The sequence below is a fragment of the Caenorhabditis remanei genome, chromosome X (assembly GCF_010183535.1).
Source record: "Caenorhabditis remanei strain PX506 chromosome X, whole genome shotgun sequence".
Classification (NCBI taxonomy): domain Eukaryota; kingdom Metazoa; phylum Nematoda; class Chromadorea; order Rhabditida; family Rhabditidae; genus Caenorhabditis; species Caenorhabditis remanei.
The window spans coordinates 4,624,509-4,640,405 of record NC_071333.1 but is presented as its reverse complement, the minus strand read 5'-3'; the positions used below and the strand labels follow the sequence as shown (position 1 = coordinate 4,640,405).

Sequence of the window (15,897 nt, the reverse complement as noted above, 5' to 3'; positions counted from 1 at the left end):
TTTGTTTGAAAATAACTTGCCTCGGATCACAGTATTATATGCAATCTAACATTTGGTCTGTTTCCCCTTTGGTTCAATAGTTGGATGTTCTTCGAAGTTTTCTCATAAGTCGCTTGGGCCAGCATTATTCCAGTTATCCTGTTTCCAACAGAGTCACAGAACTGAAATAGTAGTTTATTTATTAAATAAAAGAACAACTTACTTTCTCTTTGGAATAGCTGTCCTCTTCTTGAGTGAATTCATCAAAACTCCCAATACTCCATCGTTACATCATTTTCTAGGGATCGCCTCATTTCCGGTAGTTTCCTTATTGATATGACCTACTTTTGGTCATAGAAAAGCATCAAATACCTGTAAATTGAATTTTTGACAGTCAGAAACATGCAAAAATTCCATTTCATGATATGGTGAGAGATTAATCGGGTGGATTTTGATGAATTGGGTCTCATTTTAACCGCAAAAAAATCTAATATTTTATGATCTAAAATTTTTTCAAAACATTTTCATAAGAAAACTGAAAGCGCACATTTAAAAAAAGCTTCGAGAACATTCTCTAAGCAAATGGAAGAGAAATGGTGGAAGAGAAAAAGAGGTGGCCGGCATTCATTGTGAGGGATACAGTGCGAAAAGAGTAAGGCAGAGGAGAAGAGACGATGAATGTGCGGAGTGCCAACCGAGAGGGATGATGTTTATCAATGAAAAGAGTACGTAGAAATGAGTGACGGAGAGATTTATCGACCTTAGAATGGGAGACCATTGTTGTGACAAAGAAGACAGCAGAAGAGATAGGAGTAGAAAACATATTGAAGGGATGGGCAGACTGATTGAGTTTTGAGCTGATGAATGAGAAATTTTTTGACTGACTGGAGTGGTTTAGATTTTAAAGTACTATCAAAAGATTTGCAAAATGCAGTATTAGTTTTGAAAGTTGCTACCGTACAAAGACATGACTTTCTTTCAAAAATTCCACTTTAGGCAGGTTTTGGACAGAACGAGTCGATGTTCAGAGCAAAAGTGAAATTTTTGAGAGGGTTTGGGTCTGAAATTTCAATGTTCAGCTAACAAATCCATTTTCTGGAAGTTTTTGAGCCCAAAAATCCGATTTTTAGCTCATAACCACGATTTTTGAGAATTTGTGGGCCGAAATCCCATATTTTTACTCAAAACTCTCACTTCCGTCTATAAAATACTTCATTTTTATTTCGACAATGCGATTTCTTGTCTAGGAATGCAACTTTCGAAGGTTTCAGGCCAAAAAATGACAATTTTGAGCTAATTCAGCTCAAAAATTCGCTTTATGAAGTAATTTTTGCCCAAAGTCAAAACGCACGTCGTCCACATTTTCTTGCGCTTTTTGCGGTTTTCCCGAAATAGGACGCTTCTTTTTCGTTGCGTCCACTTTGATTCTGGGGAAGAGAGATCCGTATTGTGGTTGTCCTCGGTTCTCATCATCATCATCCACCCAGACTCCATCCATTTCTTTTTGTTTGATCATTACAATTGGAGCGGCTGAAAATTATTATTTCGAGTTTAATTAAGAGTGATAAGAAAGAGTGGGTGGAGTCTAATCTCAATATAATTCCATAATTTGCACAAAGTTTACAACAAACATAAAATTGAGAATTGGAATAAGAGAAAGTTCTAAGCTTCGTCCATTTTTTCCTATATTCGGCCATCGATAAGACTCCGCCCACTTTTGAGTCTTTGCCAGTTACAAAACCGAATGATTAAAGCCGACGGACTCTGAATCGTTGGAAAATGGGCGTGACATAATCAAGAGACACGTTCATTTCTGAAAGTGGCGGAATTTGCTCTTTCTTCATAGCGGCAGTGATCAAAACTTGAACGCAGCGCTACAATGGGAGTAGGCGTGACCGCGAGGGGCCTGGTTTTCCTTATACAAAAAAAATTTAAATACATAATAGGGCAAATCAATTGAAAAAAAGAGTCCATACTTATCATTTGACGGGCCGGCCCGGGTGGAAAATTTTTTTTAAATTTTTGCACCCCAAAAATAATTTTCAAGTGCGTTTTTATCACTAAGTTCACTGTAGAACTAATAAAAATCGCCAATTCAGTCGAATTTTTGCAGAAAATGCCCCAAAAATCACTTTTTCAAAAATTACTGCTGAAAAAAACATGTTTTTCAAAAAAAAGTCGCTTCACCCGGGCCGACCGGGCCGGGCCAGGGCCGGGCAGGGCCGGGCCGGCGAAAATTTGGAAATCGGCCCGGCCCGGCCCGTGACAAGTATGACTGAGTCTAATCTGGAGGCTGCGCCTACATTTTTCTGATTTTCGACAGATTTGAATGTACAAAGATTCGTCAACTAGGATCTTCGAAAACTTTGAAACCCCCCTCACTTCGAATTTCCGATTTTGTAATCGACAAAGACACGAAAGTGGGTGAATTTTATTTGTCGACCAAATATGTGAAAAATGGGCGGAGTTTAAAGCTTCTTTTTCTCCTTGGTAATTTTTGAGCAAATTATGGGATTATGGGAGATAGAATGGGGAAAGAATGTGGAGGGAGGGGCGAAGTGGGCTCCGCTTATTTTATACGTACTCTCTTTTCGTTTTAAGAACAACAGAAGTTTCGATTTGTCCATTAATTCCATAACTGGGCGGAGTCCTGACGTCACTTCTTTGTCGTTGTATCCCTTCAGAACGAACAATCCGATGGCCTCCCACGCGGCGGTTTCTGACTGTAATATAATGATGATGATGATGGGGCGGAGCTTGAAGAGAAATAGAATTCCAGAAAATGAGAAATTTTCGAGATAAAATTCGTGAGAAATGCGTTTTTCTAAATGTGCAAAATCTAGTCTAGAATTTCAAACATTGCATTTTTGCCTGAGACTAGAATCCGCGCTGAAAAACTCATTTTTCACGAGTTTTAGCTTGGAATCTCCCCATTTCCAGCTCGTTGTCTCAAAAGAGCTCGTTTTCACTCACCTCCTTATTCTTATCATGCTCAATAGCAATGACTTCATGTATGTCATTCAAAAACTGTTTAGTCTCCTCATTTCTCCGAACATTCTCTTGGCTTTCCTCCATCGTCTGACCTCCAAGTATTTGAAGATCAAATGAGTCGTCTCTCTCATGTAGGACAAGTATGAAGGTAATGAACACGTATGATCCGACCGTCATTATCGACGTCGTGTCGATCATTTCACCGAAATCCGGATGGTTGAAATTTCCGGATGCGGGGAGGTTGATAGCGTCGACGTAGAGATTTTTGATCGTGTGCTGGAAAAGAAAATTGGGAAAATTAGGAGTAAATCGGTGGAAAAATAGGTTTTAGAGTAAAAATCAACCTAAAATTAGTAAAATCTCTTTCAATGCAGATAAACCCGCACACTTTCTCAGAACTTGTTTTCATTGTTAACTTGGGCATAGTTTCTGTCTGTTTTGAATATATTTAGTCCTTGATCAGTCTTCGGGGTAAAATTTATCGATTTTCTCTGTTTTCCGTTTGAAAATCGTTTGTTTTCTGTTTTTCAAGTCCCAAAAACATCTAAAACCACGTATTTCGCATTTTCCTGCGGAAAATTATTGATTTTCTTCAATTTTTACTGTTTTTTCTGCTATTTTTGATGATTTTAAATTGATTTTGCCTCAAAATTAACCATGTACTTACCAGAACCTCATGAATGATACTTTTATCGTGATGATACATTTGAAGATCAGTTTTTTGCAACATAATAACCGATTTTGGTCCCAAACGATCGGTTCTGTAAGAAAAATGAATATTTTCAGCTAAAATTTATTTTTTTATCGATGAAAAACCAAAAACTCACTGTGTTATGAAATGAATAATTTCTCCATAAGCAAATTTGCACTCGCTTTCCGTTTAACGGTCCAAAACACGTCGAAAATTAGTTCCCGTCGCGAAGCATGCTACTTTAATCAGATTATTCCCATTTGGTTTGTCGGGAAGAAGACCGAGGAAGAAACCCGAGCAATAATTGCGGTCGAAGTCCATTTTATGGCTGAAATAGTTGAATTTTTGGAAAAAGTGTCGATTTTTTTATATATTTTGCAAAAAAAAAGACGAAAACCTATATATTTTGGTGTATTTTATGACGAAAGAAGAAATAAAAAATAAAATTTAAAAAAAAAAGGGTGGGGGCCGTGGACGAGAAACACAAAGGAAGAGGAAAATAGAAAGGATTTTCAGATGGAATTTTTGACGAAAGTTATGCAAAATTGATGGATCCGTGATAAAAAATGTTGTTTTTGAATGTCTTTTACTGAAAAATTTTTGAAAAATCAATAAAAAATGTTTTTTTTGGATGTCTGTCATTGAAAAAATACAAAAATCGCAATTTTTTATGTTGAGAGAATAGTAGAGCGGCGGCGATATGTAAATACATAGATAACGGTGTCAATGAGTGATGTAGTAAAAAATTAGTAAAACTTGGCACCGTGTCAAGTAAAATTCAAATTTATCTTGTAGATCAAAACCAGAGCTACATTTTTGTAGAACAATTGTTTGATAGCTCCGCCCATTGTTGAGATACCACAATTCAAAGTTTGGATAAACCATCTGTTTGCGCCGAAGACGCACCAGACTGAGCATTCTAGCATATCCATTTAAAATTTCAAAATACCCGAGAATCCCCCAAAGTTCTTCAGTCTGGGTCGCGTCCGACGCACACTATATAGATGAAAAAGAAAAAGGGAAAAAGAAAGACGGCGCGTACTCTTGGTAGCCAAATTCCTTCATCGCAATAACACACTTGTCTAGCTTGAATGAAAAAAAAATCAGAAATCAAATGCAAAAAAGATTGGCCAGCATCAAGAGTCGAACCTCTGACGTCATAATAGTACCAAAATGTCAAAAACATATATAAAAAAGTAACAATCGTGGGTGTCGAACCCTGGTGGTCAAATTGGTATTAAGAAGTCAAAAATAAAATAAAACACTTTCCCAAGCACCCGATGTTGAACCCCTGACCCTTCGAACCGTAAAACCACCTTCTTCTTGAGACAAATTTACTCGTTTTTCAATGGTGTCAAAATGTCTGGTGTCGAAATGTCCCGGAGCCCGTTTTTCATAGAAAGGCGGAGTCGGAGTTTATACTTGATAATCACCAAGCCAACCTTTCAAACATTACAAAATTAGGATAATACACATTTGGAATTTCTTGGAGTGCACTCATGTGGATTAGATTAGTGGAAAAGCATTGCGCGGGAGGGAGAAGACGCATTAGGATTAGAAAGAAGGTGTGATTAGTAAAGCGGGAAAAGTGAGGGAAAGGGAGATTTGGGATTTGTGCATTCGTATAGTTGATAAATGTCTTGTAGTGTAATCTAAAATAGAATATCCGAAAGATCTCAAGATTCACAACATTTGAATGATCATTGGCAAATTTATTATAGTAAAACGTCTTTTTTGGAACAGCTAACCCATCTGTCACTTAAAAAACCCACAATAATAGGACTAAGATACCGTAGAATAAATGTATCCAGCTCTCTTTTCTACTGTCCCCCAAAGGAGTAATTATTAGCAGATGGGAAATTGTGCAATTCGAACCATCTATTATACAGATAGCTGTGAAGAGTTTAAAACAAAAATAATAATTTAAAGCAAAGAATACAGTTTTATTCTCGCAATAAACTGAATTTGTTGGAAATGTTTTTGAAGTTGTTTCTTCATAGCCGTTTCTGTTTTTTCCATTTCTCTCGGATCCAGAGTAGAGTGTTATTTGGGATGCTGAAAGCAAGCGGATTGTGAAAGTGGGAAAGAGACAAAACTAAATTGTCGGACGAACGAACACCTCTTCTTGCTGAAAAAGACTATTTCAAATGGAAGTTTGTCGAAATTATAGTGCGAACCCTCTTCATTTTTCAATGTGCTGCTCTCTCCCAAGATTCCTACATACTGGTTAACAGTAAATCCTAAAAAGGCTTTAGCTCTCGTCAAAAAATCTCCCTTACCGCCAAAAAGTAATGTGACACCGATACTATTCTAGGGTAACTCAATCGGTCTCGCTATGCAAAAAATGAGTCAATTTGTTTATGCGATAAACTGTTTATCTCCGGCTGGACGTCGGCACACTGTTTTCAAAGATGTCGGTGGAATGAGAGAAAGAGAACATCAAAACGGTCCCTCTTTTGATGAACAATACAGAGAAGGAGGTGCAACGAGTGACGTGGAAAAGAGAACCACGGAGAATTAGAGAAAGAAAGAAATGTCATTTCCTCTTCAAGACGTTATTTGTTTTTTACAGAATCTGAGTGTTTTCTGGCAACTCACACGACGATAAGCTTTTACTCCTATACATTTTGCTTCAAAGGTTCTGTGGAATCTGGTACTCTGGGATTTGCAGAGTTGATACTTTATCTTAGTCACAGACTAGAAACAAAGGACATTGCCAACACAAGAAGTTTTCGTCCTTCAAAAATATTCTCCGTCAAACGAACACTTTCGTCCTCCAAAGTAAGAGGGATTCCTTTTTCACATTTCACATAATGGAAAAAGAGAGTGGAGAAAAATAACCACTAAAAATCTGACAGTTAAAAAGAGAGAAGGAGATATAGAAAGTAAGGGACAGCCAAAAACGATTAGAATGAGTTTCAGTATTTCATAATAATACACAGTAACATTTTCATTTTGCAAATGCAAGAACGTTGCTGACCCGTTCCCATTGCGCTTCTGTTGGTATTAAAAAAAAATTCTGGGAACCCGTTAACATTCTGAAACAAACACTTCAATTTCTTTCGAATCCAAAAAATCTCTCGAAAAATATTATTTGAGATTCTAAAAGCAAACAGATTGTGGAGGTGGGAAACAAACGAGAACGAAAAAACGGGCGAAAATATCTTCTTGCGGAATACAATCACTTCAAATGGAAGATTGGTTTGGAGAAAAGAGAGCGATAAACAGTGTTGACTTTAAGCCAATACGACTATTCAAAGTCATTTCTGATTCCGATGATAACATTTTTCAATAATAAACAATTTCTGAAAAACATTTTCTATAGTGTTGTCAAGCGATACAAACCACTTTAATGGCATTAAAAATCATATACTTTTTACTAGGAATACGTTATTCTAGTGCAAACTTCAATGTCTTGCTCTCTCCCAACACGTTGAAGTAAGTCTCTTCACTCTGGTTTACAGTGTATTCTTATAGGTCTTCAGCTCTGATGGAAATCTCCCAGATACCGCCAGAAAAGTAATATGACACCGACACTATTTTTAGGACTCAATCGGGCTCGCTGTGCCAAACTGTCTCAGTTTGTTCATGCGTCTGTTTATCTCCGGCTGGACGTCGGTACACTGTTTTTTGAAAGTGCCGGTGGAACGAGTGAAAGATGAGCATTAACAATGGCCCGCATCAAAGAAGGATGTAAAAATAAACCGAACAGTTCTTGCCTCTTCTATTCCCTCATTCGATAAACAGTACAGAGAAGGAGGCGCAACGAGTAACGTGGATGAGAGAATTACGGAGACTTAGAGAAAGAAAGAAACAAAAAACAAGCAGAACTAGTACCCCGCCCACTTTTTTGTATGCTTCGCCATATCGACTTGAGACGGCCTACGAGTATGGCTGTCAAACTAATTCTTCTGATTTTTTTTTAATTCTAATGGTTTTTATTGTTTGATTGTGGACATTTGGAAGGTGAGAGAGTCAATCCTCAGTTATAAAACTTTTATTTTTATTGTAGTTGTTGAGTGTATGATATTTCAGATTGTCATTATGAATGAACAACACAACGAAGACAACAATCAATCCGACGTGTCGGACTACGGGATTTACCAAGACTGTGAGTCAACATCAGGGCTAAACCTAAAATTCTTATCCTAAATTACTGACTTATTTGGTTGTTGCTACACGTATTAGGTTGGTAAATAATTTTCTGCAATTTTTCGATAAAACTTTGATTTTATTTTTTCAAACCCAGAAAGATTTTTAAAATTCAAAATACTGTTTATCAGCATTGGTAGTCTTCTGACAAGATTTTGGTAGCTTACTGATTCTCTCTGCGTATACCATCTATTTGAGATCACTGGAAATGGAAAATTGCTTCTTTTTGATATCCCCTTTTTATTTGGATTCTTTACTATTAAAATATCGTTGAAGTCAGGCAAAATGTTTGTAATTAAAGAGAAGAAGGTTGGATTAATACGATGAATAAAAAAATATTGTCCAGCCAGATGGAAACAGTTTGTTGTGGGTTACTTTCCCAACACATGAAAAAGCTTTGTCATACTGAAAACGCCGTTTTGTTATATCTCCCCGTGCTGAAGTCGCATGATTTTAAATTTATCAAAATAAGAAACGTAAACATCTGATGTTACTTCCCTGTCTTCGTTCAGGAGTTCCCACTACTCCACCCAGAGTACTGAGTACCAGATTTAAAAAACCACTTTTTTCGGTTTGAGAACATCCAGAACGCGCAAATCTTAGTCCACACACTGTACTTTCCTCACATCGTTAGAGTAACAACTCAACTATTTATTTCTAATAAATAAACTGCTTGACCATACGTGTGTTGGGTGGAAGAGTACTAAGAACCAACTTAGGTCCATGTCATGTGCCATCTCATATTGATTCAAAACGTGTGGTATGTAACGACGTATTTTCTCATTCCGATATATGGTTTCCATCCATGAACTACAGTTACATGAGTCACCCTTAAAGAAGTTAACAACCTACGGGTGGTTTGATACAGATCCGCTTCTACGATTCCCTGCAATAACTCCAAATCTAGCACTGACTGCTGAAAGAGACGAATTTTTTCAGTCAGATCCAAGTTTCTTTTGTCAAATCTTTGGAATTAAAATTTATTTGCGTTGAAACAAAGAGACCTCTGTTAACATACACCAGCAACTTCCTTTTGAATGAAATAATTTTTAGACCAGAAACGATTGAAAACAAAACGACGTTTTAAAAACGCAAAAAGTTGCGTGTAAATCAAAGCTCCGTTCTCGGCGAGAAAAAAAGCGAGGAGTAAAACTTTGACACTGTAACAAGTACTTGAGTAGTTCTACCAAACACAAAAACAACCACATCGAAAAACTACTCCTGTGCCGAGAAAACAAAACGACAACCGGCAAGCTCGAAAATTGCAGAAAATTATGAACCAACCTAATAGAACTATGTGGAGTTCCAAATGCAAGGGGCAGGATAAAAAGATTACTGGCTTGTTCCCACAATAGTATTCAAAAGATCGGGTGCACTGGTACATATGCAGACAGAAACTAACAGACTACCGCCTTGCACCTTCATAAACGTCATGATACCCGAACGCGTGCTTTTGAGCTTATTTATGTTTGCTCTTTAGGCGCTACAGTACCACCCCTTCCACCACTGCAAGCACCGTCAACAGCAGTTCGTCGGCTCGATTTTGGCTACCATGTCAGTTTTGGAGAAAATAAGGTTTATGTAAGTTTAAGAACCTGTAGTGAGACTTCCACCTGATCAGATTATCGAGTTTCCTCCCTTCTGTTCTGTAGCATCTTTTTGAAAAAAACAGAGTTGCAACGGGCCGCGCCGGGCCGAAATTCCCACCCAAATGCTTTAAAATTCATCACTTTTCAGAGTTCAACGCTATAAAATTGGAGATGAGGACGGTCTCATACGACGAACTGTGTTCACTCGAAAGACAGTGCAAAAGAGATGAGAAGAGTTGTCAGAGAGGAATGGTTGAAGACGAAGAAGGAAAACAGGAGAAACAAGTTGATGAGGAGATCGAAAAGGTCAGGAAGAAGATAGAGGAACAGGAGAAGAAGATGAGATATGGAAATGTGCCTGCTGAAAATGTCGATAGTGCGAGAAAATACATCAGAGAGCAAGGTGCCTTGGTCTACGCGGAAATCATCATGCTGAGAAATCGTGAGTTTTTAAGAGGAATTGATTTGCAAACAAGTTAATTTTGCAGGCATTTCGAACCAACCAACTGTCTCAGAAGCTACTCCAGCAACCACACCAGTCGTCGACACCATTCCAGCTGCACAGGAGCCACTTCCCGATGGATGAATTTTCACTTTCATCAGAAGATTTCGTGGTGGATCACAAGGACGTTTTGATGGTGAATTCAAAAAAAAACCAATTCTTTACAATATTCTACATTTTAGGACGTTCAATTTGCACCACAACAAAGAAACTCTATTGATGAAGGATATGAAGAGGTAAGAAGCTGGGAGAAGATATGTTTACAAAATAATGTTTCAGCCGGAACACAAAATTCCACAAGCGCCGATCTTACTCTGCCTGAACACACCGGTAATATAAATTGAACGGTCTTTGTTGATAAAACTTATTTTTAGATGGAAGTGAGCGACAATGAGGGACACTTCGATTCGATGACCAGAAGATCTACCCTTTTTAATTTGAGTAAATAAATTTTTCTAGCTTGCAATAAGTGTTTGTGTGACAGAAACAGAGGATGAACAAAGCATTTTACAAATTATTGAACACCTGCTTTCTCAAAACGTCGAAAGCTGCGGTTTTCATCAGTTGTTCATTGGGATTCTCAAAAATTTTATTTTGAGTATTCAAAAACGCGCCAACTACACCCCAGAAAGCACTACGATTGGTTAACGCGTTTTCAAAATAGGTTGATGTCTACAGATTTTGTTGGTTTTCGACCAAACATGGTGATTTTCTCAAATTTTTGAACTGATTCTTATGAAACTGGTGTTTCCACCAGAAAAAAAACTGTCCAAGTCTACCGTTTTTGAGCATTGTCTTACGTACATTGACGCGTTTTTCCACAATGGCTGAAAAATTCAAGTTTGACCATTTCTATAAATGTTTTGACTCAAAATTTGTGATACCGCAGTTTTTGACGTTTCGACAAGTGAAAAGCACAAAATGATATAAAAATTCCGTCAAAGTGCTTATTTTTAATGTTTTCCAAAGTTTCTGGCACACTTTTGACGCGTCATTATACATGCAACAGATATAGGACAGATGTCAAATTTTTAGGAAACAACCAAACCATGCATTCAAATGAAAGAGAAAGGACATCTGTATTTTTTATCTCTCATAGTTTTCAAAATATTCAGCTTGACTCAGAACTTCTTTCAAAATTTTTAACAAATGTTTTTTCCATATTTCACTTGCAAAAATCCATTTGCTGTTTTTTGGCTTTAAATTTTTGTAACTAGAATAAATCTCCAGAGATTTCTTACATAATTTTTTAATTATTTTCTAACCTTTTCTGTTTTTCACACTCACTAAACAACTTCACTTTTTGTTCCTTCTATTTTGCAAGTTCTATATTGAATTAAAAATATCTGCAATTTTCATAAGCCTCTCAGTTGTTGTAACCGCTAGTTAATCACCACTTTTCTTAAATTCTGTCAAATATGGACAACTTGAAGAAATTCGAGCGGTTATACTTATTACCGTGCAATTTCAACATTAACATGTAAAGTGATACAAAAAACTGCTTTATTTTGAAGACTTTATCGCATAAAACTGCTTGTTTATCGTATTATTAATTGTATCATTTTATTGTATCATTCCAAGATTATAATGTCCACTTCTTAACGTCGTAACTTTGTAATGAACTAAAAATTTTTATTACACGTATGTATTTTTATTGACAAAAGTAGAATTAAATTATGAAACACATGACAAGGGAAGTCAAAATACAACCCATCACGAGATGGACTTATATACACGGAGTAAATACAAAAAAATTGAGAAAGGGTTGATAACCTGAAGAAGATGTGTAATTGGCATGGGAAATAGTATAGAAAGAAGAAAAATCGCGGAAAGGGGAACACAAAATGGTTTTAAAAAGGAATTTTGAAAACTAGTGATAGAAGTTATGTGGGGAGTTTCAAACTTGGATGAGGAAAGCAAATGGGGTAAAAAAAATAACGTAACTTCATGGGTTTAAAGTTTGATAAGATGGTGTCAATCTTGAAAATTTGAAAATATAAAGGCTGTCAGAGGTAATACCGAATTATTGAAACATAAGATAGAATTAAAAAAAAGTGTTGCAATCCCCAATTAGCTTTGTCAATTTCTTGAATTCCTCTTTTTTTGCTTCTGTTTTGGCTATGATGTCCTTGTCCTGTAATACAGTTGTTGGAAATTTGCTGAATCTTAATTCTAAATTTCACTCACTGATGCAGAATTTCAAAGCATTCACACAGCAAGTTTGACTCTTCCTTCCTAATGTACACGTGCTACGAGCCAGAGTTCGCTTTCCGCATCTTTGAATCCATACTGGTTAAGGCCCGGCCCGGGTACTTGGTGCCAAAGTTCAATTTTTTTCGAATTAAAAAAAAGTAAACTTTTCAAGCATCTATTAGAATTAGAATATACTCTGAAAAATCTTCCATAAATATCAGACCATGTTTTGTCAGTCAACATTTTCGTACATTCTTTTGGCAAGCATAATGTTCACCGTCTGAAATCGAACTTTTAGACATTCGAAAATTTCTCTGGGTTTACACATTTTTAATCTGACCATGTCCTATTGCAGATTTCTTGTTTATTTGGTTTTGTTCGCATAAACTAAAAACATTTTCGAAATCTATTCTTGTCTTAGAGCATGAGGTAAACAAAACTCAAAGTCTGTAATTACTGTTCAATCATCATCCACGTGCGTCAGTGAGCATAAAGTTCTATATAATTACAAATGAAAATGTATTTTTCTGTCATTTGATTCTCCAATTCTTTGAAATAGACCAACCTTCTCGAATTAGAATGTATGCTCATGACGGAATTGAACATCAACACAAAATGAATGATGAGAACATTGGTCGCCAGAGAAACACGAGGATGTACTACCGCAAAACCGTTTTAGGTACAAGCAAATGAATGACTGATTTACAAAAATGTTTTTCCAGGTGTATGCCGATTTGATGTTGAATATCAATCACATCTACCAATACTGATCATAATCTTAAACATGGATAGTGCTTGTTCTTTATTATGTAGTTTAAAAAAAAAACCAAGACATCCTACGCAAAATAATATCATATTGAATGCGTGAACCTATCATACAATTCACAATCAACTGTAGCAAAAAATGTGAGTCTTTTTATTTGCGCATTCTTTTTATCTAATTTCAGATTTTCTAGTTTCGATATGTTTTAAAAACTCGATGCATTGGGGATATTAAGAGCTTGTCTTAGAGCCCGGCGAATCTCCACAATTCATGAATACTGAGAAAACACGAAAATATACTTTCAGTATATTTTCAAGTCCACTATTCAGTTAAAGCAGTTTGATAAAATTGAGAATACTCTTTAAGCAATCATTATGTTTTTTTTTTAATTTCTCATTAATGAGTCGCGGTTTCGGAGATCTTTAGATCTTGAAAACAACATCTCAATTTCAAAACCAGCTGTAGTACTACAAAAATGGGCGGTTCGCCAATGCTGTAATTATGTCGACCTGAAAGAACTTGGAATGCAGAAAATATTGTTTGTTCATTTTTCTCAGTTTTTCACTGTTATCAAGTTTTTTGTTTTCTCTCTTCTTTCCAACTAATATTGAATTTAGAAATAGGCGCGATGGGCAGCGCAATCAGCACCAAAAAGAGTCCACGAACTCCCCAGAATTCTGTGGTCCAGGAAGATGTGACCAACGTAATACAAAAAAAGTGTTGACATTTTCAAAAAAATAATTTCAGGAGGAGGTACCGCCGAAACACAGGGCGCCGGCGACTCCAAAGGAGGACAAGGTACAGTAATCTGCTTCAAGTAATAATTAAGACTGTGTGTGTGCGTTTTGATTTCCGTAAAATAGCTCGGACCCATGAAAAGTTTAGGTGGTCATGTCATATCTTGAAGTTCCTCGTATAACTTGATACGCTTAATACCACTTTCACTTTGAAAAATATAATAACTGGGTTACGTCTCCTTTTTGGTTCTTTCCTAACGCAAAATTGTTTTCAAATTGTTTTCAAGCTTTCTGATGAGTTTGATCACCCGCTACTCCATTCAAACCAAGTAAAAACATTACAAATATCTAGAATTCAAAAGTCTATCAATTTTTTCAGCGAATTGCAACTGATTCATCAGCGGCCAAGAAGACGTCAGGAAACGATTTCAAGACTTATCTCATTTGAACTCCGATAACCAAATACCTTAATAACATGTTCCAATGTAGTTTCAAATTTTTCTCAAATTATTTACCTCTATGTTTTCAAAAAACCTACAACACTACTCTTTATATTTAAATTTTCTTCTGACTTTCTTCTCTTTACATGGCTTTCATTTAAATAAATAGACTCGGAACTGACCAAAACGTCATCTCTTAGAAATGATGTATAATTTTCCAGGTGATTAGGTGGAAGAAGAAAAAAAGTAGAAGATAATTGTATGTCGCGTGAATGAATGTTATTCACAAACATTGATATCTATTTTTCTGATCAAGATCTTATAATTGAGGTCAAAGACACCAACAAACGCTTTCTGTTCGTGCTGAAAAGGAAAGATGTCGTGGTTGAAGCTGTAGAGAAAAAATTCAACTATTGATTTAAAAAGCGAAAAGTGGATAATGTCGAAAAACATAGTCGCTTCTGCAATTCGTTTAGAATCCACATATATTAAATTCAATGAAAAGTTTAATGAAATGTATCTGTTTTGGGAAAAAATTATGAGTCATCAACTTTTTTGTTGACCAGTTCCTCAGTGATTGCAATTCTCTGTTCAAATGTTAATAATGAAATTTATGGCTCAAAAGAAGCACATATGATGGCCTTTTGAATTCTAGCTTCGGATCATTTCAATGCAACTTAAGATGAATCGCTACTCAATAGCTTGAAAGACTACCGTCTTCCAGACCACTTAGCGATGCTATTCTGCCGATATTTTCATTATTATTTCCCATTTGAGGAAAGTGTATTTCAACAAAATCTTCTATGACTGTCAATTTTCATTTTTGTGAAAATTGCGACAATTTTCTCATTTATTCAGGTTTGAAAGATGACGTGACTTGATGAAGGTTCTTTGAAGGTTTTAACACTGTCTTTACTTTTCCGAGTAAAACGTGTCTTTTTCAAAATCAAATCGAAAACCATCTCTACTACTAAATTCCTGAAAACCCATAGGGCATCCTGTGGTTGAGCGGTTATTGTGGATCTTTTCATACTTATGGAATTTCATTCAAAGCTCACAGAGATTTAAAAAAAATCTTGACACTACAGACTGCTTTTTTGTTATTCAGAGGAAACCATTACATCAAATTTTTAGCACCAGACAATAAATGATTTTTGTTCATCTCATCGGATTCCTTCCAGAAACGGTACCATCCTAAGCACCCGCAGTTTAATATCAAAAACTTTCCACATCAACTTCAAACCTCCTTATTATTGTCTTATTTTCCTTTTCTTCATTTCTTTATTCCCCTCCTCTTCATCCCCCTCTTCTTCCCCACCCATCGCACACCGCCCCAAGACCGTCCTGCCATTTTCTCCCGTTTCTCTGCGTCTCTACGGCTTATCGCATCCCTCTCATCTCTATGTGCGCATTTTCTGCCCTCTTTTGCCAACACAAGACCGCGTTGCAACCGCGTCGCACCTGCAAATCTAGGTCTCGGCACGACAAATGTACAAGAAAAAAATGATATTATCAAGTCACTATGGATTTGCAATATTCACTAATATCGACGGTGTTTTTCAGTTTTTCGATGCGACAAGGAAGAAGGAAATGTAAAAAAGGGTATGCTTTCTTTATTTTGACCAGGAACATGCAATGCCAACGAGTGAAATTTTTCAATTTGGACAAAATAAAACATTTTGAATGATTCGGATTAATCATCTGCTCTGAAAATTAAAAAGCACATAAAAATCTTTTCTTTAAATATAAAAACGGCTCTTTGAACAAGATTTGTCTCCAAAAACTCTAGTCAACTCAGATTTATTGATTTAAAAAAACACAGTTCCTCATAGAAAACCCTTATTGTTATTGAACCCTTGT

The 15,897-nt window shown here is 36.3% G+C and overlaps 1 protein-coding gene and 1 pseudogene across 2 annotated transcripts; one reads left to right on the top strand and one right to left on the bottom strand.

Moving 5' to 3' along the window:
* Positions 1 to 1,282: 1,282 nt before the first annotated feature.
* GCK72_022890 (uncharacterized protein) lies at positions 1,283 to 3,676 on the bottom strand (the record flags this gene model as incomplete). The annotated part of the gene is made up of 4 exons (XM_053735115.1): positions 1,283 to 1,509; positions 2,564 to 2,702; positions 2,953 to 3,246; positions 3,638 to 3,676. 4 exons carry the CDS (start codon positions 3,674 to 3,676, stop codon positions 1,283 to 1,285), a joined length of 699 nt encoding a protein of 232 aa, XP_053578681.1.
* A 4,029-nt stretch (positions 3,677 to 7,705) lies between these two features.
* Positions 7,706 to 9,988, top strand: GCK72_022889 (annotated as a pseudogene). The gene is made up of 3 exons: positions 7,706 to 7,772; positions 9,551 to 9,844; positions 9,891 to 9,988. Coding segments are annotated over exons 1-3 (459 nt in total).
* Positions 9,989 to 15,897: the final 5,909 nt, after the last annotated feature.